This window comes from Porites lutea, chromosome 6, assembly GCF_958299795.1.
Source record: "Porites lutea chromosome 6, jaPorLute2.1, whole genome shotgun sequence".
NCBI lineage: Eukaryota > Metazoa > Cnidaria > Anthozoa > Scleractinia > Poritidae > Porites > Porites lutea.
The window spans coordinates 8,535,171-8,561,672 of record NC_133206.1 but is presented as its reverse complement, the minus strand read 5'-3'; the positions used below and the strand labels follow the sequence as shown (position 1 = coordinate 8,561,672).

The 26,502-nt window shown below is 39.0% G+C and overlaps 2 protein-coding genes across 2 annotated transcripts; both read left to right on the top strand.

Moving 5' to 3' along the window:
* The first annotated feature begins 86 nt into the window (after positions 1-86).
* LOC140940465 (cleavage and polyadenylation specificity factor subunit 6-like) lies at positions 87-17,516 on the top strand. Its single transcript, XM_073389440.1, has 16 exons — positions 87-222; positions 1,251-1,346; positions 2,845-2,899; positions 3,347-3,465; positions 4,061-4,164; positions 6,708-6,773; positions 7,568-7,647; positions 8,259-8,453; positions 10,972-11,117; positions 12,234-12,282; positions 12,611-12,684; positions 13,069-13,132; positions 14,603-14,683; positions 15,328-15,413; positions 16,620-16,681; positions 16,872-17,516. The coding sequence occupies exons 1-16, from the start codon at positions 148-150 to the stop codon at positions 17,047-17,049; spliced, it is 1,530 nt and encodes a 509-aa protein (XP_073245541.1). The 5' UTR covers positions 87-147; the 3' UTR covers positions 17,050-17,516.
* Positions 17,517-20,236: 2,720 nt separating this feature from the next.
* Positions 20,237-26,291, top strand: LOC140941057 (E3 ubiquitin-protein ligase TRIM45-like). Its single transcript, XM_073390016.1, has 4 exons — positions 20,237-21,583; positions 22,376-22,632; positions 24,602-24,742; positions 25,253-26,291. The coding sequence occupies exons 1-4, from the start codon at positions 20,335-20,337 to the stop codon at positions 25,823-25,825; spliced, it is 2,220 nt and encodes a 739-aa protein (XP_073246117.1). The 5' UTR covers positions 20,237-20,334; the 3' UTR covers positions 25,826-26,291.
* Positions 26,292-26,502: the final 211 nt, after the last annotated feature.

The window sequence follows — 26,502 nt, the reverse complement described above, 5'->3', positions numbered from 1 at the left end:
ATCAGAGCCTTCGCCGATCGAAATCTACCAGGCGTTGCAGTTCTCCCAGAATGCCTCTCTGTCCAAAAGCCACGTGCCAAGCGCGAAGGAAAGCTGCGGCCATCTTGTTTTGTGGTCTTGTTTGCACTTTCTTGTTTCTTCGGCGAAATGGCCGGAGACGGTGCAGTAGACATCGATTTGTACGCTCAAGTAGATGAATTTGAGCCCGACGTTACTGGCCAGGTAATATTTTGGTCATTATAGTCATGTCAAAGAGAGAATCTGTTTGCTTTTAACTGTACTGCAGTAAGAATATTGAAACTTGACCTGTTTGTCGTCGTTGCTAGAAATATTGCTGTGTTGTGGCGTTTATGTTACGTTAGCAATATCCAAAGACTTACTTAGAAGTCTATAAAGGGCCTTGTTTTTCCTTCCCAAATGCAGTATTTACTAAGCTGTAAGCAACATATCGATGAGCGTGCATTACTGAATGCAGTAGAAAGCTAAGAGAATTGAAAAGAGTCTTGGATTGTACTGTTCTGACTCTGTGCGAAAAGTCGCAAACTTGATGGCAAGGTAGAGAAATAAATTCAGTATACTGAATGCGTAACATAAAGCCTTCGGAACAAGATTACAAGGCCCTATTGTAAGGTCTTAAACAAAAGTGGCTAGTCATAAAAAGTGTTTTTAGAACGAGAAAGGTTTTTAGTCATATAAGTGTAAGACAGACATAAGAGAGACATACAAGGGCTTAACTGCAGAATACCCAGCGATTTCGAAGCCATACTCATATAACAGTGGCTACGGGGCTACCTAGAATACCCGGCCACTTCAAAGCTATTACCCCTCACGTAGCCATGTAGCCACATACCCCAGGGGTTTGGTTTTGGGTTATGGTTGGGGTTAGGGTTAGTGTTGGGGTTAGCTGCGTAACCACGTAGAAGCATAGCCCGTTGCCCCGTAGCCACCAAGCTGCGAAGCCGCGTAGCCATTCTTATAGGAGTATATCTTCGAAATGGCCGGGTATTCTGCAGTTACTCCCATTAAAGTTTAACTTTTAATGAACAAGTAAAGTTATATATTTTATTGGCTCAGTGGCTCATCAGTCAAGGTTAGGGTCTCAAAAAACAAGATGGCTATATATTTTAGTGGCTGAGCTGCTCGTTGGCTTGTCAATGACTGGCGAGCCTCCTAGCCATCCCAACAAATACATACCTAGAAAATTGGCCCTGTATTCTGTAGTTATGCCCCTTCTGGTCTTTCTATTATAGCATCATATGGCTGAAGGGTTGGATCTATATGATGATGTACTAACCACAGGAGCAGAAATGCCAGTGGGACCTGAAGATGAAGTATTGCAAGTACAGGTAAGAACACAGTCTGACAAAGATGTAACCTGCAGAAACATTTGTTGTTTCTGAACTTGTCTAATAATAATAATTTACGAAAAATGAAAAACAGGAATGATAAACAGTCTTTAATGTACATTTACTCATTTGGGGGAGATAAATTTACACAAACACTGCCAAGTTATGGTCTTCCAGGTAAGTAAAAATACCTTAACTGGCCTTCATTTCAAATGAATGTAATACAGGGATGCACCTAAGGAAAAGCCATGCAGGCCTCTATATTATTCAAGCCAGCTTCTTTACACAACTGCACCTTCAAAATTATGTACAACAAAAGAAACAATACAACCAAACAATAAAGCCCCCGGGAGAACTCTGTTGTTTGGTTTCTTTGTTACTTTTGTGATGATGGTACCTGCAGAAAGACCCAAAATTACCGCATGTCCCTGCTTTCCAGAGTCATTTGAGTCAGTGGTAAGGTCTTTTTCAGCTGGTGAAATTAGCCTGCCGCGTCCTCTTAGCAACATCCCTGGTAATATGAATCAAATTTGTAATACATTGTTTGACGCGACATCCAGACACTGAGAAGGGGATTGAAAAATGAGGCAAGCCAAGATTTGTAACACTGAGTTTGAGGTTTCTGGATGTCCAATGTAACACTGAGTGTTGTGTTTGATATAGCATCAAGACTGACAAACAATTTTTGAAGAAATGGAAAGGTAAAGTTCACAAAATTTTAAGGAATTATCCAAACTTCTGTCATGGTAGTGATCATCCTTTGTTTCTTTTCATGAATTATTGATGAGTTTTAGATAGTACTATGAAACACAGTAGGTCTTAGTACATACCTTACCTTGGCTTACTGCAAACTGACTCAACACACCACAGAAATGACGTGATTGTTAAGCAATTTGTTATACTTCAGATTTCCTTTGCTTTTGCGTCATGAATCGTTGTTGAGTTTGAGATAATACTATGAAACACAGAAGATCTTTTGTATGTATCTTGCCTCGGCTTACTGCAAACTGACACAACACATGCACTGTATCATGAATTGTCAGATGTTAGAACTTATGTCTTCAACAGAACTGGGCGTCAAAAGCTGTCAATGGCCAGGGTGTTCATTAGGCATTGGAGATTGAAGAATTCCCCGTTTACTATGCATAATTCTACGGCAAATGTTTATTCACCTATCATTGACTATTTTATATTCAGATCTGGAACATCTGTCGAAATATTCTCCTGTAACATTACACCTTTCTCCTGCTACTGGAATTTTTTTTGAAAAACCGTGAATTTTATTTAAAAAAAACAAGTCAGCAACAATTTCCATTGTCTATACTCTTATCAACCATAAGTTTGAGTTTCCTACTTTTGATGCCCACTAGTGTTTTGTTTGGTCTGTGCATTTACCATTGTAATAGCACAACTGCCATAGTCCATTGTCAAGAGAAAGCATAATAGTTGATGGAACCATTCTTGGGTTGACTTCATTTGAAATTTCTTTCTTTTTCAGTATGGGGAGGAAGTTACTGGTGAAGTTTTACCTGAACATGAGACAGCCCAGTCAGGTATTGACACTAAGAAATAATTTATTTGTCATTATTATTTTCTGTCCAGGGACCCACCTGATTTCTTTTCAGGCTCGCAGGTATGAAATCAGAGTCTATAAGAAGGTGGTGAGGTTTTTAATAAAAGATATTATTGTGAACAAAATGTTAATTTTATAGGTTTGTGTCTTTATAGTTTTCAGACACATCATACCAAGATTCTCTGATTGTTTCATGGCAAATATTTTTTGTCTTTAATTGTTGGATAAACAAGTGTTTTCATGTTACGTTTATTTAATTTATTACTTATTTTATTTATGTAGGTTTTTACTTATTTATTTAATATTATTTTTTGCATCCTCGGTCACTACATTATTATTTGTTTATGTTTGTCAAAAGATGTTATAATCACAATATAGTCTGTTGTAGTCATCACATGACAGAGCTTTAATGCTCTCTTTGTTGAAGGAGCATACGAGTACAAGTCTTATACAACAGTCCATCCCAAATCTGCTGCAGCCAGATCTTCAAACACTTATTATGAAAGAAACAAAGGAAAACCTTTGTACGTGGGCAACTTGACATGGGTAAGTTTACACAACACCAGTACTTCCCCACATCAGTTTGTTTTGTAAGGGAGCCCAGTGCTCTGAAACTGTGAAATTCAGAATACCCAGCTTGTATTCTTTTTTATGAAAAGCTGAGATTCCCTAGTCACCAAAGAGCAAAGGTAAGGTGCCAGAGGCCACCAAGCACTGCTGGAACACAGCCCTGAACTATTGAGGCTTGAGTCCTGAACTTGGCATCATTTTATCAAATCAGTCTTCAATTTTTAAGTCAGAAGTCTGAGTTTATGACCAAACTAATGGCCACAACAAGTTCTAAACAACTGAAGAGTTCCATAACGGTGGGTTTTACTTGTGTTCATCTAATCTGTGAACTCTTTGTACATGCACCAAAACACATGCTGCTTGACATTCAACTGTTCGGTTATCAGATTCCACTCCTTTTGAGGGAAGATGTGATTTTTGTCTTTTAATGTGGTGTAGCAGGCTTTTCTCGTGTCTTCAACCCCTTAAATGAGGGAGGTATTGTTCATTGCATTTGCTACTTCTTTTCTATCCAAGTGAAGTAATCAAGTTAATAATATCATTACTTTGCGTTATCGCTTATGTCTTTTAGTGGACAAATGATCAAGAACTGACAGAAGCCCTTCAAGAGTGCGGTGTAACAGACCTGATAAATATCAAGTTCTTTGAGAACAGAACCAATGGCCAATCTAAAGGGTGAGTTGAAATGGCAGAAAGTATTTATTGTTAAACTTAAGGAATAACATTTGGTGTGGTTAAGACCATCTTCAACCATTAATTTTGTGTTCTTTGCATCAATGTTCTTTTAGTTTTATGCTCATGAATTAATCATATATTATGTGCTACTTATTTAAGGACATGAGACAATACATAATTTCAACTTTTTCTGAGTTTTTGTTTTTGAAAGTGATCGACTGGTAAGATTGACTAACAGAGTTTGTGGTCTTTCATGATAAATTTTGCATCACTTCTTTGATTGCCGTGTAGTACTTTCAATAGCATTGCCTTTGTGTCAATGCTGAAAACCCTTCTGATATAACCCTTTTGTGTTTTCAGCCAATCCTGCTGTTTGAGTTTAGATACAATGCACTCTTTGGTTTACCCACTTAACCAAATGAAAATATCATGAGCTTTATATTGTCTAAATTAGCTCAAGCTGTTATTATTAGTTACAATTAACGAAATTTCTCAGTCCTTCACTGCCCACCATTTTTTTAGTAATCTGCTATCTACACAAAACATTTATTTTGGCTTTTTCTACATCCCTATGTATGCTTTTCAGGAAGCATCAATGCAGACTACTTTTACTGACTCTGTGTTACTGTACTCACAGCTTATTCAGCTATTGAGTGACAATGGATAGCAGTGGGTACTGGGATGGTATCATTCAAGGAAGAATACACCCAACTTACACCAGAGAATTATTTAGCTGCCGTGAATATCATTCACAAAAAAATTGCATTTTGTATTTGATTTTCATCTCGTCAAAAAAAGGCCTCATCAAATTTGTAAATTAGAGAGAAGCATACCGATTCCACATAAAATTTGTAAAGACTGAAATCGTAATAATGTATTATAACAATAGAGTATAAAATGACTTGCAATTGGCAGAAAAAATATTTTTGTTTACCCTCTATTTAAACTGATACATTGTGTAAATATACAGTATTTTAATTTGAATGTATTTATTTTGTACACTAAAGGACATTGTGTAGATGTATTTTTTTATGAAACGCAATCAACAAAAGTTATATAAAAATATATAATACTTATTATTTTGCTAATTTATTTGAAAAGAATTCAGAATAATTATTGTATACTGTAAGTAACCACTGTAATCAATAACTTCTGTCAAACTGTATTTAGGAATTACATGTATTTAGTACTTTATGCACATGACCTGTTGCGCAGGTTGTACATGTAATTCTTGTCTACTTGCTATGGTAATTATGAGGTCTGGGGTTTGGCCACTATGTTTGTATCTGTTTCTTAGCTACATGTACCTCTGGTGGAAAACTTGAAGTATTTGTCTTTGTAATTTAAGTGTAAAATGAAAATAAATATACTGCACTTGCAGTCATGAATCTGGTTTTTTTTCATATTACAAGAAGCCTTGTTTTCTTGTTTTGGTATATTTCCTTCCCACTAAGCTCTGTTGGTACGTTTGAATTCACTGACTGACACCTATCTTAAGTTAAAGAAAGTTTCTTTTTTTTTCATTGTTTGCCTGCAATGGTTCTCAGCACAATTACATGAGCTACACATGTACTGTAACTGAATTTCTTAAATTTTATCTTAGCCAGCCCTAATGTTGCTACTTCCTAATTTATGAAAGATGGCACCCTGTTTTTGAAGTGTTATTTGTTTATTTTTTTTTTACCCTATAATGAAAAAAAGGTTATCTTTATTTCAAGAGGGTTGCACATTTATGAGATCTTCTCCTACATTTTGTCTCAGGAGATCTTTGAAAAACTTTCTCATAATATGAAAATTTTGGCCCTCTCTGTTTTTTCCTGTGGAGACAACAAGATCAGTTGCATGTAAGGTCATTAAGAGACAGTTGTTCAATCACCTTTATTAGAAGGTTTTATTGAATGTGACTGTCGGTTGTGGAATGTGTTGTTTTCATTGTGTACTTTTTACTGTATTTTGTTGTCAATTTTTTTAAATCTCCTAAACAAAGAATGCTGGCATTTGCCAAAGGGCTTGGCTTTCACAAGTGAGTATGATTGAGTAGCATTGAGTCGTAGGCGATGATTGGAGCATGCATTACATTGTGGTAATGCATGTACCATCATTTTAGAACTTGTATGTGTCATCTCATTCCAACCTTAAGATCTCAATTATTAGATGTATTCATGTAAAATATTTCCAGTGCTCTCGTAGCTCTTAGCAGCTGCCAAAGGGGTTTGTATGGACCCAGAGGAATAAAATCAATATATGCAAAATCCTGTTCATAAAACATTAAAGAGAGAGTTTTGTTTATCCATAAAGGATTAAGTACAGAAATAACCTGTTCTGGTCCTTGTAAAATGAAACCAGAAATGAGAAAAGGTGATTTAAATTAGTGTTTCACAATGTAGGTTCTTATGGATGCAGTACACGGTAAGTTGGAAAACTGGAGCTGACACGACAGAAAAGCAACCTATTAACCACTCACATATAGGGATGAATTTTCCCATATTTGCCACAATATTGTTATAAACTGTAATTATTGTAACTTTTTTCCTTCCACTTAGATTTGCTATGATTGAGCTTGGTTCAGAAACATCATGCCAACTTGTCACAGAAAAATTACCAAAAATGTAAGTTAGTCTGCAGGGTGCAAAGAAGGTCAGTTTTACAGCCTGCCATTCGGGCAAACTGTAGCTAGCATGTACTAGCCCACAAAGTCATTTCAACTAGCCCCAAAATCCTTTTTGATTAGCAGAATTGATTACAATCCTTCTGTAACTTGAATTTCCCCAAAGAACAGTACTTGCCCATTGGGCAAGTTAAGAACAAAACTCACTAACCCGATAGCAAAATCCACTAGCTCCGGTTTATCAGACACTACTTTCTTTACGCACTGGTTTGAAAGTGAAGGTAAAATTAGAGAAAAGTCTTAGATAGTTCTGCTACTTTGGTTGTGTTCCGCCCTTGGTTATCCTGTGCAAGAAACACATTGATCTAGCCTTGTTTCGGGGGGAGGAAAGGGGGCTGGAACTCTAGGAGAAAAGGGGGTGGGAGGGGTACTGGAGAGCAGGAAAGGATTTCACAGGTTCAGAGCACTGGGCTCCCTGTAATTTTTCTTAGGGCACAGTCTTGCCAAGGGTATACACAATGGTTTTTCTCTTACATTTACGTGCAGCAAAGCAGGGCAGGGACCTTTTAGTGAGACCAGAGGTCTGAAATTTGAGTGGTCAATCCATAGCTTTTATCCACAAAATCAAAGGATTATAATAAATCAATTAAATAGATTATTATGTATCTTGCTTAATTATTGACTCTTAGAATGAATGAGTTACAGGAAGTGACTTGGAGTTAATTCATAGGTTTTACTAAAATTATCTACAACTGTATTTTATTTCACACTTGTTGTTTTTCCCTGTTTTCATAGGGAGATTCATTCACAGTTTCCAGTAGTTACTCCAGCAACAAAACAGTTCTTACAGCAGTTTGAAGCACAGTCGAGAAAAAGTAAGGGTGTTGTCATTTTTTTTCCGAATAAATATTGATTTTTACTGCTGAAGGCTATCTAAGAATTACTTTTTTTTCAAAACTTCGCAAAGAGACAGTGGTGTGTAACATTCCTCAACATAAGTCTCCAGTAACTCAATGTTTAGAGTTTCGTCAAACAAGTACTTGGAAGCTCGTGGGCTGGACATTTTGAGGGCATAGAGAATTTTTTTTTTTGGTTATGTGGGGATCCTGAAGTTGCATCTAACTCAGTGGTTTGTCCCAGCTACCCAGGATAAGAAACCACACTCGGTGAAAAAGATTCTGTGGTTACAACACAAACTATGCCAAATTTTGCTTGAACAATACCTGTAGATTGACATTTTTTTCTCGCATTTGCTTCAAATGGAAATTCACTTTCATTTTCTTGCTTAGCTGATCAAATCCGCGTATTGTCTTGCAATTGAAAAAATTAATGATTGACATTGAAGTAGTTAAAATGCTACCAATCATCTTATACAATCAATGTTAAGGTACTAACCGAAAAAATAATAAACATTGATTGACACACACACAGGACTTGAGAGCATTTTGTAAGAAAATTAATGATAAGTTTGTTGGTAATTTTTCAGATAACCCTGGGGCTCCTGGAGGAGGTCATGCTGAACATGAAGGCCCAGGATACCAACAAGGTGGAGGCAGGGGATTTGGATATAACCGCGGAGGGTTCAGAGGGCGTGGTGGATTCCCTGTCCGTCCTGGAATGGGGCGTGGGTTTGATCATGGACCACCTCCTGGAGATATGGGACATGGAGGGCCCTGGATGGGTAAGGAGACCATCAATAATTTGTGTAACAATGAAGAAATGTCTGTAAAAACTATTTTGCTTTCTGCGAAGAAAGGCTTTTTAAAAGCATGTTGGCCAAGTTCTAAGGTAAAGCTTTCTTTTAATTGACTGGGACCAGTTTTACAAAAGGTAGATATACTATCCACTTGATAAATCTTTATCCAATGGATAGCTCAGTTGGTTTCCCTAAAACTGCTGGATAGTGATTTATCTGCTGGATAGCACTATCCACCAATAAATTATTATTGAACAACCCTCAGCCTGATGTGTAACTTGCAAGCTCTGTTTATATTAAGTCTCAAATGTTTTTGGAAGCAGTTTCAAAGTTAAGTACATACCGTATATGACCTAATAAACACTCACTTCCAAATAAATGCCTCTTATCTAATTAATGCCCCTGCTACGCTGTTAAAATTCTATTAAATGCCCCTCTCTAATGGACGCCCCATCTGATAGATGCCCCCTTTAAGAATTACTCCAAAGTACTAGGAATAAGAAAAAGGAGCAAAATCATTTCAATTCATTCAGTTTCTTGCTTGATTAACAAGACTTTGCATATTTTATTTTATTCAATCTCAAGTTCAAAGTAGACTAACAATGGCAACACAATAACCCTGAGCAAGGATCCTGATCACTGTTGAGATTTGAAAGAGCAATATAGATCTGTAGACGGCCTAGACATATCAATTGATTGGTGGAATGGATATTCCGCTATTTTTAAACCCTTGTAATTTTTTTACCAAAAGCATATTTTAGTTTTATTGAGCTTGTGTTACAGCTATGAGAATAAACACCTCTCTCTTTTAAATGCGTCCTATCTATTTAATGCCCCTGCTTGGAACCCTAAAATTGAATAGACGCCCCGGGCGTTTATCAGGTCATTTATGATAATGTAACAAGGGACAGATTAAAGGTTCAGGGCGGAAAAACGTAATGAGCATGCGTGAACTTTTCTGCCCAGATCCCCTGGCCGGGTTTGAAAAAATGCGGGGATTTCAAATATTTTATTGCTTAAAAATAAAATGTTTCCGCTCATAACCTGGAAAGAACAGGCAATTTGTCTTCAAAAATTGCAAGCTGTGGTTATAACCTTGTCGTTACTTAATTTTCTCGAAGAATACCTCATAGTAAAACGGACTTTAACAACATTAATTTCCTTGCGTTGTACTGGAAATGTGCATGCGTAGGTCCGACTTTTTCAAGATGCATTCACAAAATGTGTTCATATAAGGAAGTTCCTGGATATATAAGGTCCGGAGCTCCACTGTGGACACAAAAACAACATATCTTTGGACAGTGATTTGCCCAAAAAAATTAACACTTGCCCACAATGTGTTTGAAGTCACTGAACTTTGTCGCACTCAAGCTGATATTTTAAAACCCTCGCTCGATCGGACACTCGTAGTTTCGCAGATCACTAAAATATAAACAAAATCCTCAATGTAGAAGTTATTTCGTTGATATGTGGGCAGAAAAAAGGTCAATGTTTCTCTTGTAAAATCTTCCCAAAAATCGGTTTCAAAGCAACTATAGTTTTTTAAACTTGCTCGTTTCGCGTAGATATATAAATTTTGCTTTGTGTTGTCAAGTTGAACACGCATAGCATAAATTAAACTCAGCCGATCATTAGAGAATACAGAAAAAAGGGTTGGTTTTGCTCGCCTCAGTCAAATCAAGCCGCAGCAATTGTTTACAGAAAAAGAGTCAATTGTTTTGAAGTCCCTGCCGGCAGTTCTCTACTTCACAGCGAGTGAAAAGGACAATTTGCGTACAGAAATTGAAAGTTATTCTTATAAAGAACAGAAACCTTCACAGTGCACTCGAAAACAAAACTATGTAATGAAAAATGAAAAAAAACTCTGTCTATTATTACTTGAGCAAACTTTGAGAAAAATGATCTTGAGTAAACTTGCTGGCCTTCTTCTATTTCCGAGAAAGTTTAATAAGCGCACAAGTTTGTTCACTCTGATGCGTTATAACAGCAATATGTTTCTTTGACTGAAGACAAAGATAAAGCTGGTTCTGCAAAGGTAATAAATCTGGGCATGTAAAAAACAGTAACCGTAACTCAACAGAATACACACTGAGAATACAAGCGGGTTTTAATTCAACCCGGCGAAATCAACTCATAAATTAATCGGATGCACAATCAGAAAAATACTCGCCTCTTAAGAAATGTTCAGAACCTTTTATTCCACCTCAGACTGACGGAATGATCCGTTTTTCCTTTAACATTGGTTACTCTGAATCCAAAATAAATTTTCAAGCGACGAAAAAAAAGCAAACATGTCAAATAAAAATGCTTTACAAGGAGGTAACGATCGCACCTCGTGCATTTCACTCAGAACTCCAGCAACAAACAAACACAGTCAGCACACAGAAAAGCCCGCCTTGAGCCTGCGGTAAGAGATGCGCAGAAGCTTGCGCAGAACGTTTTTCCGCCCTGAAGATTAAAGGCATTTTGTTCAATTCAGCACTTGTTTTTTCTCATCCTTCAGGTCCTGGACATATGGGAATGCCTAGACATCCCCCACCTGGGATCCCGCCATATGCTGAACACCCACCTCCATACTACCCCATGGTACACCCACCCCATGGCGACAAACCTCCTGGCCCCATGCCACCTCAAATGCATGTACCACCGGTAAGAACACTAAGAATGCACCCTAATAAATAAAAAGAAGAATTTGGTATTTGATCGGGAGTCACTTGGGGCCTTATTCCACAACAAACCCATTAATAATAGAAGTTTCCATGGTTTTTTCAACTATTGACTAGGACCAGTTAGTGAAAATCCGTCAATACAGCTGTAAAGAACACCTTAAAATCAGTGTAGTTGCCAAGTTTGAAAGTGATTTGTGGAAAACTAACCGAGATATAGCTCTGCAAAGTTGTGAAATTTTATTTGTATGGTGGGGGGCGAATTAGTGTCCTCCACGATACAAATATCTGTAAAATGTCATGGCTTTGCGGAGCAATATCTTTTCTCTCTTCAGACTTACAACCTTTAAAGTTGGTAAGTCACTTCATTTTAAGACCCTCTTTCCGGCAGTGTCAATGGATATTCACTTAATGCTCTTTATCAAAAGTTGAAAAATTAAAACATGGAAGGGTCTATTATTACTACCTAGTATGGTTGTAATATCATTTCTGTTTTACATGTACTGACCCCTGTTTTAGAATATGATCTTATGATGTCGGTGCCAATGCATTTTGTAGTCAAGTATATAATTGTATTGTGGATCTTCCCATCTCAAAGTTTTTATCTTCTATAGGTCACATGGCTTTAGTGTATCTTCGTATTGAAGTTAATTATTTAGTCTACTGCTTGATTTCAAGATAAGATGGTTTTGATCTTACGCAGTGTTCCTAAATGCTGAGAATACAACTATAAAGCTCATGAGGATCACCATACTTGCATGTATGTGTTTCAGGTCAAATTTGATTTCAGGTTAAATTTTTTTAACCTAGATTGATTCTCAATTTTCTTTGTCTCTTAGCCCTGATTATTCATGAATTAGGGCCCGGAAACAAAGGGAATGAGATTCAACCTAGGTTAAATCAAAATAATAAACCTGAAATCAAATTTCACCTGTTACATGTATATTACCTTACACTGATTTTCTAGGTTTTATAAAAATTATGCTATAAAAATTTTTGATTTTTACTTTTTACAATGTACTAAGTGTAGAATCATTAAATGTCTTCTCTGTTACTTTGTATATGATTTTGTTGTTGTTGTTGTTGTTGTTTAATTTAGCAACCCCCACCACCAGGAGCAGGTCCCATGCCTGATCACAGGGCTCCAGGTACTTTTAGTCTTTCTCTTTTTGTTTGTTAATGAAGCTACAATCAAAATTGTTGAAACACTGTCCTTAGCCTGTGTAGCAAGCACTTTTGTGTGGTTTTGGAGCAAAGAATGAGGAACTAGAGTCAAAGACTGGCACTCTTGTTCCATTTTTGCGCAGCCAAACCTGAAACAGCACTGCCGAATTGGTCTTAAGTGTGCCTGTTTTGGGTCCACCACTGCCAAGCCGGATTTGTTGTAAGGTTAATCTTTCCTAAATTTCATTAGCCAAATTTATTTTCTACTTTGTTGCACATCAGAAACTGAGGGTAACATTTAATCTTTTTTAGGCATGGTTCCACATTTTCCCAAACCTCCTGTTGCACCACATGTGAATCCTGCATTTTTCCCTGAAGGACCACCGGTAAGTTTCTCTCCAAACCATGCATGTGCATACCATATTATTATAGATTATTTCAGCTTCTCTAGAAGAATATCTAAGATATGCAAAGAACTGAAAATAAATTGGAGAACAAGTCTTTCAATGTTAATATGCCTGTTAAAACTAGCTTTTTAAAAAGGGGTTGTTGTAAGATGGTTTTACATTCAGTTCTTTTATAATATGAATGCTGTGGTGTTGTAGCAGAGGGTAGTTATCAAATCAGTGAAAAGGAGGCTTTGGTTGGTATTTGTTTATTGTGGCTTAAGCAGAATCTTTAAAGCAAGAGAAGTACTACCAGCTGTGCCTGCACCCCTGAGTACTTCTTGCCACCAACCCATAATCCTTCTGCCTTTATCTGATTTTTAGCCGGATGCGTTCCTAGCAGCTGGAGGTCCTAATGCAATGTCGCAGTTTATGCCCAGACCTGCAGGTACTCATCTGCATTTATCTAAATATCGCATTTTACTTTGTTAGAGCATCCATTTGTAAAATGTGGAAAAATTCTGGGTCACTACAAGGTTTATAATACCTTTAATTCTTTTGTAACTCCTTGAAATGTCCCCGCATTTCTCTGGAAAAAGGGATGGCATATTCTCTCCCTGTGTTTTAATGTTAGCCAACACTCAAATAGTGCCAAATCTTATTAAAATGACAGTTTGACGTGAATAGACAAATCTTGATATATTAAAATTCATACTTGGCTATGAGAATAAAACAAAATAATGAAGTCATCTTGAGGCTCAGCAATGAATAATACGTTTCTTTTGTTTTATTCCCCCAAGCCTCTGAGCCAAATATGAATTTTAAAATATTGAAATTGGTCTATTGCAAATACTTATTCATTGGGTAGTGTTTTATCAGGAAGACTGATATTGAAAAGTTGGTCTCAGGTTATTTGTGTCCAGTCTAGCGGTCCTTGTAACAATAATAGGCACCTTAAGATTGTCCCTCTTATGATAACTTATCAGGCCCTTATTGTATTCCTAATTTAGTTCTATATATGTGCTAGTCAGCAATGGAAAAGAGTTATAATTTGGGTGATACAGTAAAGAGGAGAAGTCATTATGTCACATTTCCTTGGTAGCAAAAATTTCTGGATCTCAACAAACTGTTGAGATCAAAATGGCAGCCATGTCCGTCAGTGTGCTCACATATTTCTTCACTGACAAACCGAAATCAATTAATCAGGGAGAAACCCACTATAATTCTAAACATGTTGAGTTATTTGAATATTCTAAGTGGGAGTTTAAGATTCCACTGTGGCGACAGCAACACCAGCAAGAATGACAAAAAAGCTGAATAGGTTAAGATTATCAAAACAACAGCTTTGCACATGCAGCGAAACTTTTTGTACATTTGTTTGCAGTCATTGCACTACTACGACTTGATGATGTGAATTGCCATCGTGTAATTTCATGTTTTTTCAACCATGTGTGCATGTGACGACGAATTTCTTCATCTCTTTTAAACTTGGATATTTTCTTAAGAATTCAACTCCAAGAGAGTTCCCCTACAGCATAAAACAAAGTGAGCAAGTTTAGATAATCGATCTGAAGTTTTATTGAACGCAAAGTCACTTTTTAGGTGACGTCATTGCCGTCATGGTGTGTTTTGTTGAGATCCAGAAATTTTGCTACCATGTTAATGCGACATCACCCTTCTCTCTATTGGCTGGAAATTCCAAAGTCATACTCTTACTTGATTCCTACTCATACTCATATCCAAAGGCCAGTGATCAGTCCTTGCTGTTGGAGAGGTCTGTAGTGGGGTAGAAAATTAGGGAATAAAAATGATGGCTGTATGGGAAATTTTAGTTTCTGATCCCGTCCCCCTCATGCCCATCTATTCAGTCCTTAAGTCAGTAATAAATGCGAAGTGATGTTGGTAAATTCATTTGTAGATGAATACAGTGAGTCAATGAAGAGAAATCAGGTCCTTGCCAGTAGTGCTATTAAGAGAGCTATGGCTGATGCTAATGCTGGTAAGCTGCTATTTTTATCTTTCTTTTGATCTCACCCTTTCACTTGTGAGTGTGCCCTAATTTAAAATATCCTGAACTTTGCATTGTAGCTACTGGGGAAAGATAGTGTAATATTACCATGTCCCATACATCTAAAAGGGTTTTATTTCAATAGCTGTACCCAGGGCTGTTGTCCTAGGCTTGATACTTTAACTTTATGTCCCCATGCTTACCTTGGGCGCCAGGGGCTTTTTGTCACTTGCTGCAATTGAGTGTGGCAGACATGCTTTGGGGTCAGTCACAGGCCGACATCTTCGACCAAAGGGCTAAGCCAGGAGCTGCAAAGCCGCAAGAAAAAAAACTTTTTTGTACAGGTTGCTAATGTAAAGACTTGCCCGGAACTAATAGTGTATTTAATGGTGTTTATTTTCAGTTATGTTCATTTTAATATATTTACGATATATATAAATAACTTGTATGTCAATGCTGTGACCTCTACCTGACCACATCTATGTAATGGGAAACGCGTAGATGTAGATGTTCTCTATCTAGGTCTCGAGTGACAAGTCTGCCTGCAACACAGGCTACTACAATATTGACTCCAAGGGTGAAAGGGTTTTGTGTGTAGATACAGTAACACATCTTACTCTTCTTTTAACAACTAGGTGACTATGAAAGTGGAATAGAAACATTAGTTGGAGCTATCTCTCTTATCAAACAGTCACCAACAGCTGTAGAGGAGAGATGTCAGGTAAGGCACTTTGAAACAACTGAGTCAAAATACCCATTGTGTTCTGCTGATTATTTAAACGATGATTTTAAACTGCGGGCAGTCCTGCTGCCAAACTGAAAGGGGACTGTTTGCAGATTAGAATGATTTCGGACAGTGGAACCCCGCTGAAACCATCACCAGTGGGTCATAAAAATTTGGCCGTATTAACGGGGTGGCCGTATTACTGGGGAAGGGTCAAATTTCATGACTTAAGCCGACCGGAATGACAAATACACCACACATTGCATTCGCACTTCTTGAACAACTGTTCTCTTTAATAAACAACCGGAGTGAAGATATCACGAACAGTAATGGCAAAAACTACTTGAAACTTTTCTTTAGTTCATAAAACACTATCATTAAACCGCCACAATTGCTTTTGAAGTGTACTTCAGGCTAAAGGCAATACAAGAACAGGCTCAGCTGGCTAGATCAGTGAAATTGACACGTCACAGGCATTTTAATTTTCTAAATTTGGTACAAGTGGCCTTATTATAAAAGATTCTGCTGTTTGGAATTTAAAAATGTGGCCGTTGGCTGTATTAACGGGTGACCGCAGTAACGAGGGTTTTTTTTATAACAAAATGTATGACGACCGTTTTGCCGTTTAAACCAGGTGGCCGTAAGGCGGGGTTCCGCTGTACATTACCAAAAAGGTCAAGGTTTTTTTTTCAATGCTAGTTTTATGTTATTATGATATCCTTTAGTCAGGTGGTAGGAGACTGTTCCTCCATAGCTAAGCACTTCTGACCTACCACTGTCCAACATCGTAGTCCTCAACTTTCTGCCTGCTAATGAAGTAGCTCGCACTTTATGAAGCTGTTAGGAAGCTTCCTTAAAATGCTCATGTGCTGTCCACAAAATAAACTCTTCAAGAAATATATCCATCATTTTTAAATGGTCACTGTCTTGGACAAAACTACTTGACTTGAGAAAATAACCCAGGCGTGGTATTTGGCTTAAGACCTGTTCCCCTAATTCAACGACTGATTCACAGCCGACGCCTGGGTAACACTGACCAGATGCAAATAACATTGATTAGAGGAGAGGTAGGGTCATTAACTGTTTTGGTCGTCTGTCTGTCTTTCCGTAGAAGCGTAATCTTCTCAACAATTTGATGCAAGTTTTCAGATATTCCAGGTCGTGACCGTGAAGTAGTGACTGGATGTATTATTTCTGTTCTAGGTGCTTGTTCAGTCATTGCAAGATTGTCTTCAAGGACTTGAAGCACAGCTGCTTGAAAGAAGGTAAGTATATATTGCTGAATGTTTCTTTAGCTTGAAACTATCAAAAATTTTAATATTTTGTTGAATAGCTAACATGTGGCTACCAAAGGGAATGTTTAATATACTAGGTCAATTAAACGTTAGGAAGTTTTGTTCCGAATCAGGGAAAAATTGTTTTTTTGAAGAGGTTTTTTTCCTTTATCCATTTCAGATCGATAGGAAGTAAACATCATTACAGTGAGAAGGACGACTTTGAAGGGGAAACCAGAGAAAAAAGACATAGGCGTAGTCGACGGTCGCGGTCCAGATCACGTGATAGGGACAGGAGGTCAAGGTCACGAGACAAACGCTCAAGATCACGTGATCGCGAAAGACGCCACCGAAGATGATAAAGCGTTTGTGAAGACCTGTTATTTTGAAAACTTTATTTCAGAGAGAGGGTGTTTTGACGTGGACTTTGTCTCACTTTTCGCAAATCAAGAGCTTTTAAAAGGCTTACTTCACGTTTGACATATTTTACCTTCTTTTACGTACTTACGTTGCTTGCAGTTAGCTGTCAAGTACATCCAAAATTGAATGAATTTTGTGAATCACGTCCGCATAGGGTAGGGTAAAGCTCTTCTGTAAATAGTCTCGAAAACTTGGATTCATTGTCCTTTCCTGACACTTAAGTTACTCCCTGCTTTAACGAAAGAATTGTTTTCATTCTGCATTTGTAACTTTGAAATAGTAACATAAGTGGCAAAGAAAAATGTCTTTCTCTCAGCTATCTATTCCGAGCTATTTTGAAGGCAACGTTTTGTACCTCCGTCTTTTTAATCTTCAGTTTACTTGAATAAACAAGGGGATAAACTGATTTTGTAGTTTTAGATGCCCTTCGTTTTTCTATTTCTTGTCCCGACGATTCAGTACGTAATCCGCGATGGAAAACAGAAATTGTGCTCCCCAAACGATCAGATCTTCGCACAGGTGGCACAATGTACCCACTTTGGTACATTATGGGAGTCATCCAATCGACATTAATTTGATGTTACACGAGACGATTTTTACTGCAACACAGCATTGCGACATTGTTTCGAATGGTTACAATATTGCGATGCTGTGGTTCGCTGAAAATCGTCGTCGCGAACCGTCTCGGCCTTTAAGGTGGGTTTTTACTTATCTTTACAATATTAGCAGCGAAATAAATATCTAGGTCTAGGAACTAAAAAAATAGCTCATTTCTTTACCGAAGGTCCCCAAAAGAGGTCTTCAATCTTGTCGGTCCCGACGTGAATCTTCCTTGAATCGCACATTCTCGACGCTATTCATTCATTGACTAACCTTGATCCCGAGCATACGTCGATAAGGTGCCTTACAAAAGAAAAAGATCGACCATTTTTGAAGGTCCCCAGTAGAGTTCTTCAACCCTGACTGTCCCATCAAGAATCTTCCCTAAATTGCGCGAACTCGACGGTTTTCATTGGCTTATCTCTGGCTTATCCCGATCCCAAGTAGCCTCTTACGCAGTCCTTTGGTTTGTCACGCAATCCTCCAAACGAAAGTGAGGCAGGAACGCGTGACGAACCGTTAAGGACGTCCGCGTGGGAGGCTAGCTCCCAAGCCGACGTCTCTAAGGTGCCTGAGAGAGCAGGGTATAGATCGACCATTTTACGGTTGCGCACCAGACTGCAATCGTGGGTAAGAATTATGTCGCACTGCACCATGGGATTGGTTCGGGCACGCTATGGCTTCTTTTATTCCCCAAAACAGTCCCATACTGCATTTCGACACAACATCGACCCAGTGTCACTCTTAACACCAAGATGGTCACTTCTCTGTCATCTTTGGAGAGTGATGTTAACCTGTTCTAAGCGCTCAGTTTATCGGGACGAGCGAAAATAAAAGCGAGCGCGTTAAAAGATATGGTGATAGGACCACAGGCTAGGGTCGAGTAACCTTACTAAAGGAGTTTTTACATGATAAATGGATGAGTGGTTCACTCCCCTTCCCTCTCGTGACTCTGTATACCACATAATTTCCTCATATATGCCGCTTCCATCACCGTTGCAGCAACAGGGCGAGAATTTCATTCCGGTGCAAATCATGTAAACAAGCAACGACCACTGGTTTGGGTATGTTGGTCATGTGACAGGAACATGTTAACCTGATACGAAATCCAAAGGCCCCCGATATAAAGCTTGCGCTGGTACAAGTTTCTTATGTAAACACCACCTAACAGAACTAACAGATCTAATTGTTGATCAGGTAAAACCCTATACTGTAGGCTTTTTTGTGATAAAAACAACTATAAAATATTCGTGCTTCCGCCAGAGGCTGCGATTCCTTTAAGCTCGATTTCCACCGCTCTCCCGAGTTCGATCTTAATTCCTCCACGAGAGAGACTATCGCGGGTAATCTGAGGCGGGTTCATTTTCCCGGACAGCGGCCGGTAATCGAGCCTCCGATTCGTTTGGGACAGCGGCGCGATACAAATAGGAAGGTGGGAAGACATATGAGTAGAAAAATAAGGTGCGTGTAACCTAAGACGCATCCTAAATAAGCCGCCAACTCCCCGTAATGTAATATGGGATATGCATGCTTGATAAGGGATATGCGGGGTTTACTCGAGTGCCACAACGAGTTTTTTTTCTTTTTTGGCGAGATACATATTTCTAGTATATGGGATACAAAATGTATTCGGCTCTAAAATAGAACACGTCCTAGTTAAGACATTTCTCTAAAACATGTCACACATTAAGTTCGTGTCTTTGACGCGTCTTACTTTTCCCTATTGGTACAGTATGTTTTCTCATACCTGAAGAACCTGCCTAAAAATATAATGGCACTTCACCTTGTATTTTGCTTGTTAGAAACACCTGCCATCTGAATCAGCTTTGTGAATGACACTTAAAAGAAATAGACAAAAGAATCTAACCAATAAAGACCTTTTGTCGTATCATTCGCATAATCGCAAATATTCTTTCCTTTAATAATTTATTCGCTCAACTTCCCCTAGCTTAACTTATACATGACTATCATTAAAATACATTTGCCCGCTTCATTTTTGCCCACATTAGTTTGACAAAGAACATGATAGTGACTTTCATTTTAGGCTAAGGCAGAACGCTTCTGCCTCATAATGGATTTGAATAAATGATCATAAACTGGGCTAAATGCAAATGCATAATCTTCGTTTGGTTCTTCATAACATTACATATTAAATTACGAACTAAACTGTCAAAAGACATCATATGACTGAAGCGACAAAACACCGTATTCGATTGCTAAAAAGCAAAAACCATAATTATTATGCGAAGAGACAGTAATGTTTTAAAGAGGACTGAGGTGTCAGCTTAAAGGTGACGAAATTGTTTCTAAAGCCGATTTCGAGGATTTACAGTAATATTCGTGTTTAATTTGTAAAGGGAAAGAATTCCCTTGACAAGTTTATGATTTATTTAAATTCGACTAACTGGCCTTCAAATTTGCGCTGCATATTTAACGAGAGACAACTAAACGGTTGCTATCCTTCTTGTTGCTAAGCTGAAAAGTCAAACTGAGTTTAAAGCCAAAATCATTCAGTTTACAATTTGAGCCTGGGCGCCGAGAATTGGAAGAAAACATTCTGTTGAAGCAGCCGTGATTTTTAAAGCTGTCTCATGAAATCGTTTGTTTGAATAAGCGTGAACAAAATGTCTTCATCGATAATTGCGGGAGTAAACGTTGAAAACATATCAAGACATCTGAATTGCAGTCTTTGTAAAAGGCTGATTCGAGGTCCGAAACTACTTCCCTGTTTACATTCATTTTGCCAGGTTTGTCTTCAAGATCTCGCCGAGAAACTCGCTCCAAATGAATCGCTGGTTTGTCCACTGTGCAAGACAGACGCGAGAATTTCAAGAGATGATATAGAAGCTTTGCCAGTTAATTCATTCTTGGATAACATGTTGGATATTGCATTGATAAATTCGAGCGACAGAGAACCCGTGCCGTGCACGAACTGCGACTCCGCGGCAAATTCTAGATGCGCTGACTGCGGGGAATTTCTTTGCGAAAAATGCTACAGCATTCACAGAAGGAGTCGGCAGACGAAAGAACACAAAGTTCTCACAATTGGCGAACTTCTTGAGAGCAAAACCGGCGAAGATCTTCACAGGCCGGCATTTTGCAACATCCATCGTAGTGAGCAATTGAGATACTACTGCGAGACATGCAACGAAGCAGTATGCAGAGACTGCGTTCTAATTGAACATCGCCAGCACAAATACGATTATGTGAAAGACTCAAAAAAGGTACAGAAACAGAGAACGGTTGTGGAGAACCTGTTCGCGCAATGTGCGGAAAATATCCCATTGCTGGAAAAGTCGATTAAACAGATTCAAGGCATTTCAGAAACCCTTCATGGGACGCTGGCCACGGTGAAAGCAGAAATTCGACAAACTGCTTTACAGCAGATGAAAGTTGTAAAGGACACAGAACGAAAACTTTTGACGGAAGTGGAGAAGATTCATAACGCGAAATCGACAATTTTGCGGCGGCAAAAGAACAAATTGGAAGAAGATTTCGCGAGGTTTAGCGCCGGTTGCGATTTTTCTGAGCAAGTATTAAAATACGCCAACGAGGTAGAGCTACTCTCGCTGAAGGTACACATCACTAAAAGACTAACAGACTTAAAAAACACTGAACTTGACTGCGAACCACACGAAAACGCTGAACTCAAATACGAAGTGAACAACAAGGAAGCTGAGGCCATGCTGGCGCATTCTTTAGGAAGTATAAAGACAAATGTCAGTCAACATCTACTGTTAGAAGATATTGAGGTTCCTTCAATGAATGAAAGCGCGAGCGAAACAGAACATGTTTTGAAAGAAGCTCCAAAACTTTCAGTGGAATTGCGAGACTCAAGCGGAGTTCTCCTTCCACCTGATATATTTCATCAAGGTAAATATTTCTCTTTTCTTATCTGCGTCGATATAATCTGATAAAAAATTTATTCTTCCTCAATTAGTGTATTCTTTTGATGATAGTACTATATACTGACGTGCAATGCCGTTTCGTTTAAAGTTTTGTTTTGCAGTTCTCTACAATAAATTTGCGAATTTTCTCTGTCTCATTTGGAACAATCTTTTTCCTAAGCCATTTAATGTTTTAAAACATTTTCATGTTTGAGTTTTTCCGTCATTCTTAATATATCACCTTGTTCAAATACTCTAATGAAGGAATTTTTCCCTTTAATTACATGTTTTCCGGTGATCTCCGTTACCTTGTTTCTGTAAGTTGAGAAGTTAAACAAATGAGTATATTCGTCTTATTTATTTAAGTTGACCTATAAATCATTGAATAGTTTGCTTATTAAACATGTATCGCTTGTGTAAATCCCTGGGAGGGACTCCCATATAAAAGTGACGAGGGTGCTCGTCGTCTCGATTAGGGCTCATAAATTGCAGATTTTGGTCTCACTTAGATAAGCGCGTTTGAGCCAGACCCACATTGGTCTCTTTCAGGGGTTTAATTTTAATTTTCCGACAAGCATCCCCGTCAATTTTATATATGGGAGTCCCCCGCCGGGATATGTAAACTTTGTTTCAGAATTAGACACTTGCTGGAATTAGGCTAACAACTCGTAGAACTTAATCATTTTCTGGAATAATTTGACTATTTAAAGGCTATTCAATCAGAAAATCTGGTTTAAGTGAATTTCTTTCAGCTTAATTTTTCTCTCTTTTCTCCAAGCCGACGGACAATCATTCTCAGCTTATCACCCTTTCTTCAATGGTGTCTTCTCATTTGCCGTCTTTTCGCGTGGACAAATTGTAGAAGGATTTCCTCTGGAGATAAACATCGGAGATGTCGCACCACGTGTACGAAGCGCAAAGAGAGCGATCGCGGGAAGTGGATCCAAGTTTGGAAGGCTAAGCGATCCACAGGGGGTAGCAGTGGATCAAGACGGCAACGTGATTGTTAGTGACTCGCGCAACCACCGGCTCCAGGTATGTGCGTTTTTGTCAGTCAGCACGCCACTTCAGTGTCAGCCAGTCGCATTAGATACCTTTCAAGAGACTATAAAGGGGACAGAGAGGCCATCCCCCATATACACCCTATTCCATAGGTAATTCGTCTCGAGTTATTTTTAACACCACAGATCTCAAGGGGGATTAGACAACAGCCAATCACATAGCGCGAATGTGTTCCGCGTGGATGACCCACGCTGAGAGCCACGCGTCCTTCACGAAATGACGCAGAACAAAGTGGGGGAAGACGCGGAGAGCGATTTTGCTATTCCTTTTGTCGACGAAAACGACTACAGCGAGATTTCTGCGAAAGCTGTGTCAGCGAAACCGAAATTAAAAAAGAATCGCCCTTCCTCTCTTGTATAGAGCTAACAGTAGAGTAGGGAAATCCTTAACACACTGAATATTCTCTCAGGATCATTTATAATTTACAGTTTGAAGAGAGCAATTTCTGGTTTGATGTTTATTTTTTTCAGTCTTAGCAATTATTCCTACCCACCTACTTTGTCAACTGTAGGCGAACCCTCCTAAAGCTGAATTTCAAGGGACCATATTCAAGCTCAGAAAGAGAAATAAAATTTCGTCGTTGCTTATTTACGTCCTCCATAAAACGCGAAATTAGGCATTTTCACGTCGTAGTCGTGCAAAAACGGGAAAGAAATGAACAAAAAAGTGTGTTGCACGTGCGAAGTTGTTGTTTTGCTAATTAAACGTATTGTTTTTTTGACGTTCTAGTTGTCGTCCGCGTCGTTGGATCTTAAACTCCCTAAATTGTACAAACGACCGGATTCAATAGACCGGCGAAATTTCTCATTTTATTAAAGCACTGAGGTTACGACAACTTCGAGTTAAACTGATTTCACGGGTTGTCAAAGAGTCCAGCGATTCCTTTTTCCCAGGTGAGCGTCGACTCATTTCGCTTCAATATTCAGGAATGCTCTCGATCTTTTTACGCTTTCATTGCCTCTCGCCCGACATGTTTTGCACGGCGTTTGGTCATGCGAAACCTCCACGAAACATCCACGCCTCGCGCGAGGTAACTTTATCCCGATTCTAAAAATAACTCGAGACGAATTACCTATGGAATAGGGTGTATATGGGGGATGGCCTCTCTGTCCCCTTTATAGTCTCTTGATACCTTTGGATTCTAAGACGAGTACGACTACGAGTACTAGATTTCCTCAGTACTAAGTAGTGGTGAACCAACGTCATTTTGGCGGGAAAACGTGGTAGCCGTGGTCATTCTACTACGAGTTTTAGCGAGATGTAGAAGTGGTAGAAACAAGATATCAATTGTTAGAAGTTTAATCATTTTGCAATCGGGTGAGCGCGTAACCTCCTTCACTAAAGATAACAGTGCTAACATTTCTAGTGAAAAATGGTAAAATGAAGCTTTCCGGGAAGTTTATATTTTGAGAATACGCGAAAAAACTTCAAGTCAAATCTCGTACTTGTCCTTAGACTTGCTACAAGTCGACCTCTTGGCGAGCGAAGCGAGCCTTGTTTGGCCGCGAAGCGGCCGACCGCGAGCGACGAAGTCGCGAAAGGTCAGCGCCATATGAAATCCTACGAAGGACTTTTGAAAAGTCTAACTTGTCCTGGTCCCCAAATCTAAAGGTCTCTTATCACAGATGGGGGAGACGTATATGACGGGTAATGCGTAGTAGTAACTGGACACTTTTCTGACCAAGAATAAAGTGTTAAACAGTTTTCAGCCAAGAAATGTTCCGAAAACATCAAGAAGGGGACTGGGAATGGGTTTGCATATGCGGCCCTGCAGAATCCCCTACAGATGTCTCTTCTTCATGTAATAAATAGTTGACGGAGTGGCGAAAATTCTGAGGCCTAAGAACTAGGCCACCGTAGACACTGTAGGGATGTGTTCGCTGCCGCTGCGCGATAGAACGGTTAGCGACTTGAAGTCATAACATTTCTGTTTGTGTGACAGGTGTTCGACATGGAGGGTAATTTCCGTTTCCGGTTTGGATCACCAGGAAGTGGAGATGGTCATTTCCAGTCTCCCAGTGGAGTGGCCGTCACCCCCGAAGGCAATATTGTCGTAGCAGACACAATGAATAACAGAATCCAGGTAAGTTTTGCTAAAACAAAATCTCTGTAAAATTCCATTTCTCTGCTGTGCTATGATTAAGGCATTTGGGTCGCTTGTTTGATCGCCTGCCCTTACAGGTGTTTAATATTTATTCACTTAGTAGCCGCTTAAACAGTTCCGCAAGTCATATTTTAGAGGGGCAAGTAGCTCTATCTGGGAAAGAAAATGACCGATAATTCATCCCTATGATCACTGGTTAACTCTTTCGGTAGGACACGTCAGCCTTGCCATCCCTTAGACAGACAAAAATGGGCATTAGTCTTTCAAGCAATTGATTACTCGAAGCGGAATGGGAAGCCATCCTGTGCACAGCTTTTTCTTGTTATTAGATTATTTTCATTTTTCTTCCCCTTTCCACTTTTACTACCTTATTTCACGGACATGAAATTTGAAACAAGTCACAAGCAACGTGATAAATACGTCTAAAACACCGTCATATTCGTTCGTCTCAACATAACTTTTATACGTGAATTCGACCTTTTTTTGCAGATTTTTTCTAAAGAAGGAACGTTCATCAAGAAATTCGGTAAGGGATTTATGCAAAGTGAACGCTTGTACCAACCATATGGCGTGGCCGTGGACAGCGAGGGGCGTCTTTTTGTTGTGGATCGAGGAAACGCGCGCGTGATCGTTTTCAACCAGGAGGGCGAGATAATATTAACATTTGGTTCCCTTGGTGGGGGTAAGGCTCAATTCAACTGCCCAACAGCTGTGGCGATCAACAGCAAAGGTCATGTAATTATCACTGACTTCGGGAACGATCGGGTTCAGGTCTTTAGCGCCAATGGTCAATTTCTTTTCAAGTTCGGCAAGAGCGGAAGGGGCGACGGAGAGCTCAATTGGCCGACCGGAGTAGCCACGGACTCTGACGATCACATCATCGTGAGTGACTCGTACAATCATCGGATTCAGATATTTAATGATGACGGTTCGTTTGTCACTCGGTTTGGAACTGAGGGCAATAAAAGAGGACAGTTTAAAAGACCGGAGGGTGTGGCTGTGACGACACAAGGAAACATAATAATTGCTGACTGGGGAAATGATAGAATACAAGTATTTTAAACTCATAACCGCGATGTTGTTGTTCAATAACCAGTTATGTAAATTGTAGTTAAAAACTGCATAATCTGTTTTCAGAATTGTGCTAAAAGAAAACGCTTCTGCCACTTACGGTGTTACCATGGGGAGGTTTTCAAGTGAAGCAAAACCAGGTTTGTTAAGTAAGAGCTGTGGCCAGTCATAGCTCATGAAATAGCTGTAGCCTTGCGATCAGTGCCTGGCTGGTGTAGAAAATTTGACAGGAGCAAGGTCCCAGTAAACTGAGATCCTTAGGGCCTGCCTCCACTCACAGGGTAAGCACAGGAGAGGCTGAAAGCAATGGATAACAAGTAAACGATTTAATGCAGTGCGCTAGCTTTACAGTAGGCCAGCAGAACGGGCCTCATTTTTTTGCGTTTTTTAGGCGAAAGGGGGCAAACGCAAGAATAGCGCGTGGCATGAAATGTCCAAATAAAGAAATAATAAAAACAATAGTAACAAATTGAATAAATGAATAACGCCCGTTTAAAGCCCGACTAGCTTAATGTCGTTTAATCTAGGAAAAACGGAACTAACAGGTCTTTCAAGACTTTTAAAAAGTCAAGTGTAACTTTGTTATTATAAGAGTTTCATGATCAACCTTTTACCGGTTATATGCTCTTGTAAATTAATAAACAAGATAACAGAATTCAACATCTGTT

Bases quoted from the DNA above. Each gene is read 5' to 3' on its own strand.
- LOC140940465 (XM_073389440.1), top strand. From the start codon at position 148: ATGGCCGGAGACGGTGCAGTAGACATCGATTTGTACGCTCAAGTAGAT. The intron at 223-1,250 runs GTAATATTTTGG...TTTCTATTATAG, and splicing joins AGCCCGACGTTACTGGCCAG to CATCATATGGCTGAAGGGTT. The intron at 16,682-16,871 runs GTAAGTATATAT...TATCCATTTCAG, and splicing joins GCACAGCTGCTTGAAAGAAG to ATCGATAGGAAGTAAACATC.
- LOC140941057 (XM_073390016.1), top strand. From the start codon at position 20,335: ATGTCTTCATCGATAATTGCGGGAGTAAACGTTGAAAACATATCAAGA. The intron at 21,584-22,375 runs GTAAATATTTCT...CTTTTCTCCAAG, and splicing joins ACCTGATATATTTCATCAAG to CCGACGGACAATCATTCTCA. The intron at 24,743-25,252 runs GTAAGTTTTGCT...CTTTTTTTGCAG, and splicing joins CAATGAATAACAGAATCCAG to ATTTTTTCTAAAGAAGGAAC.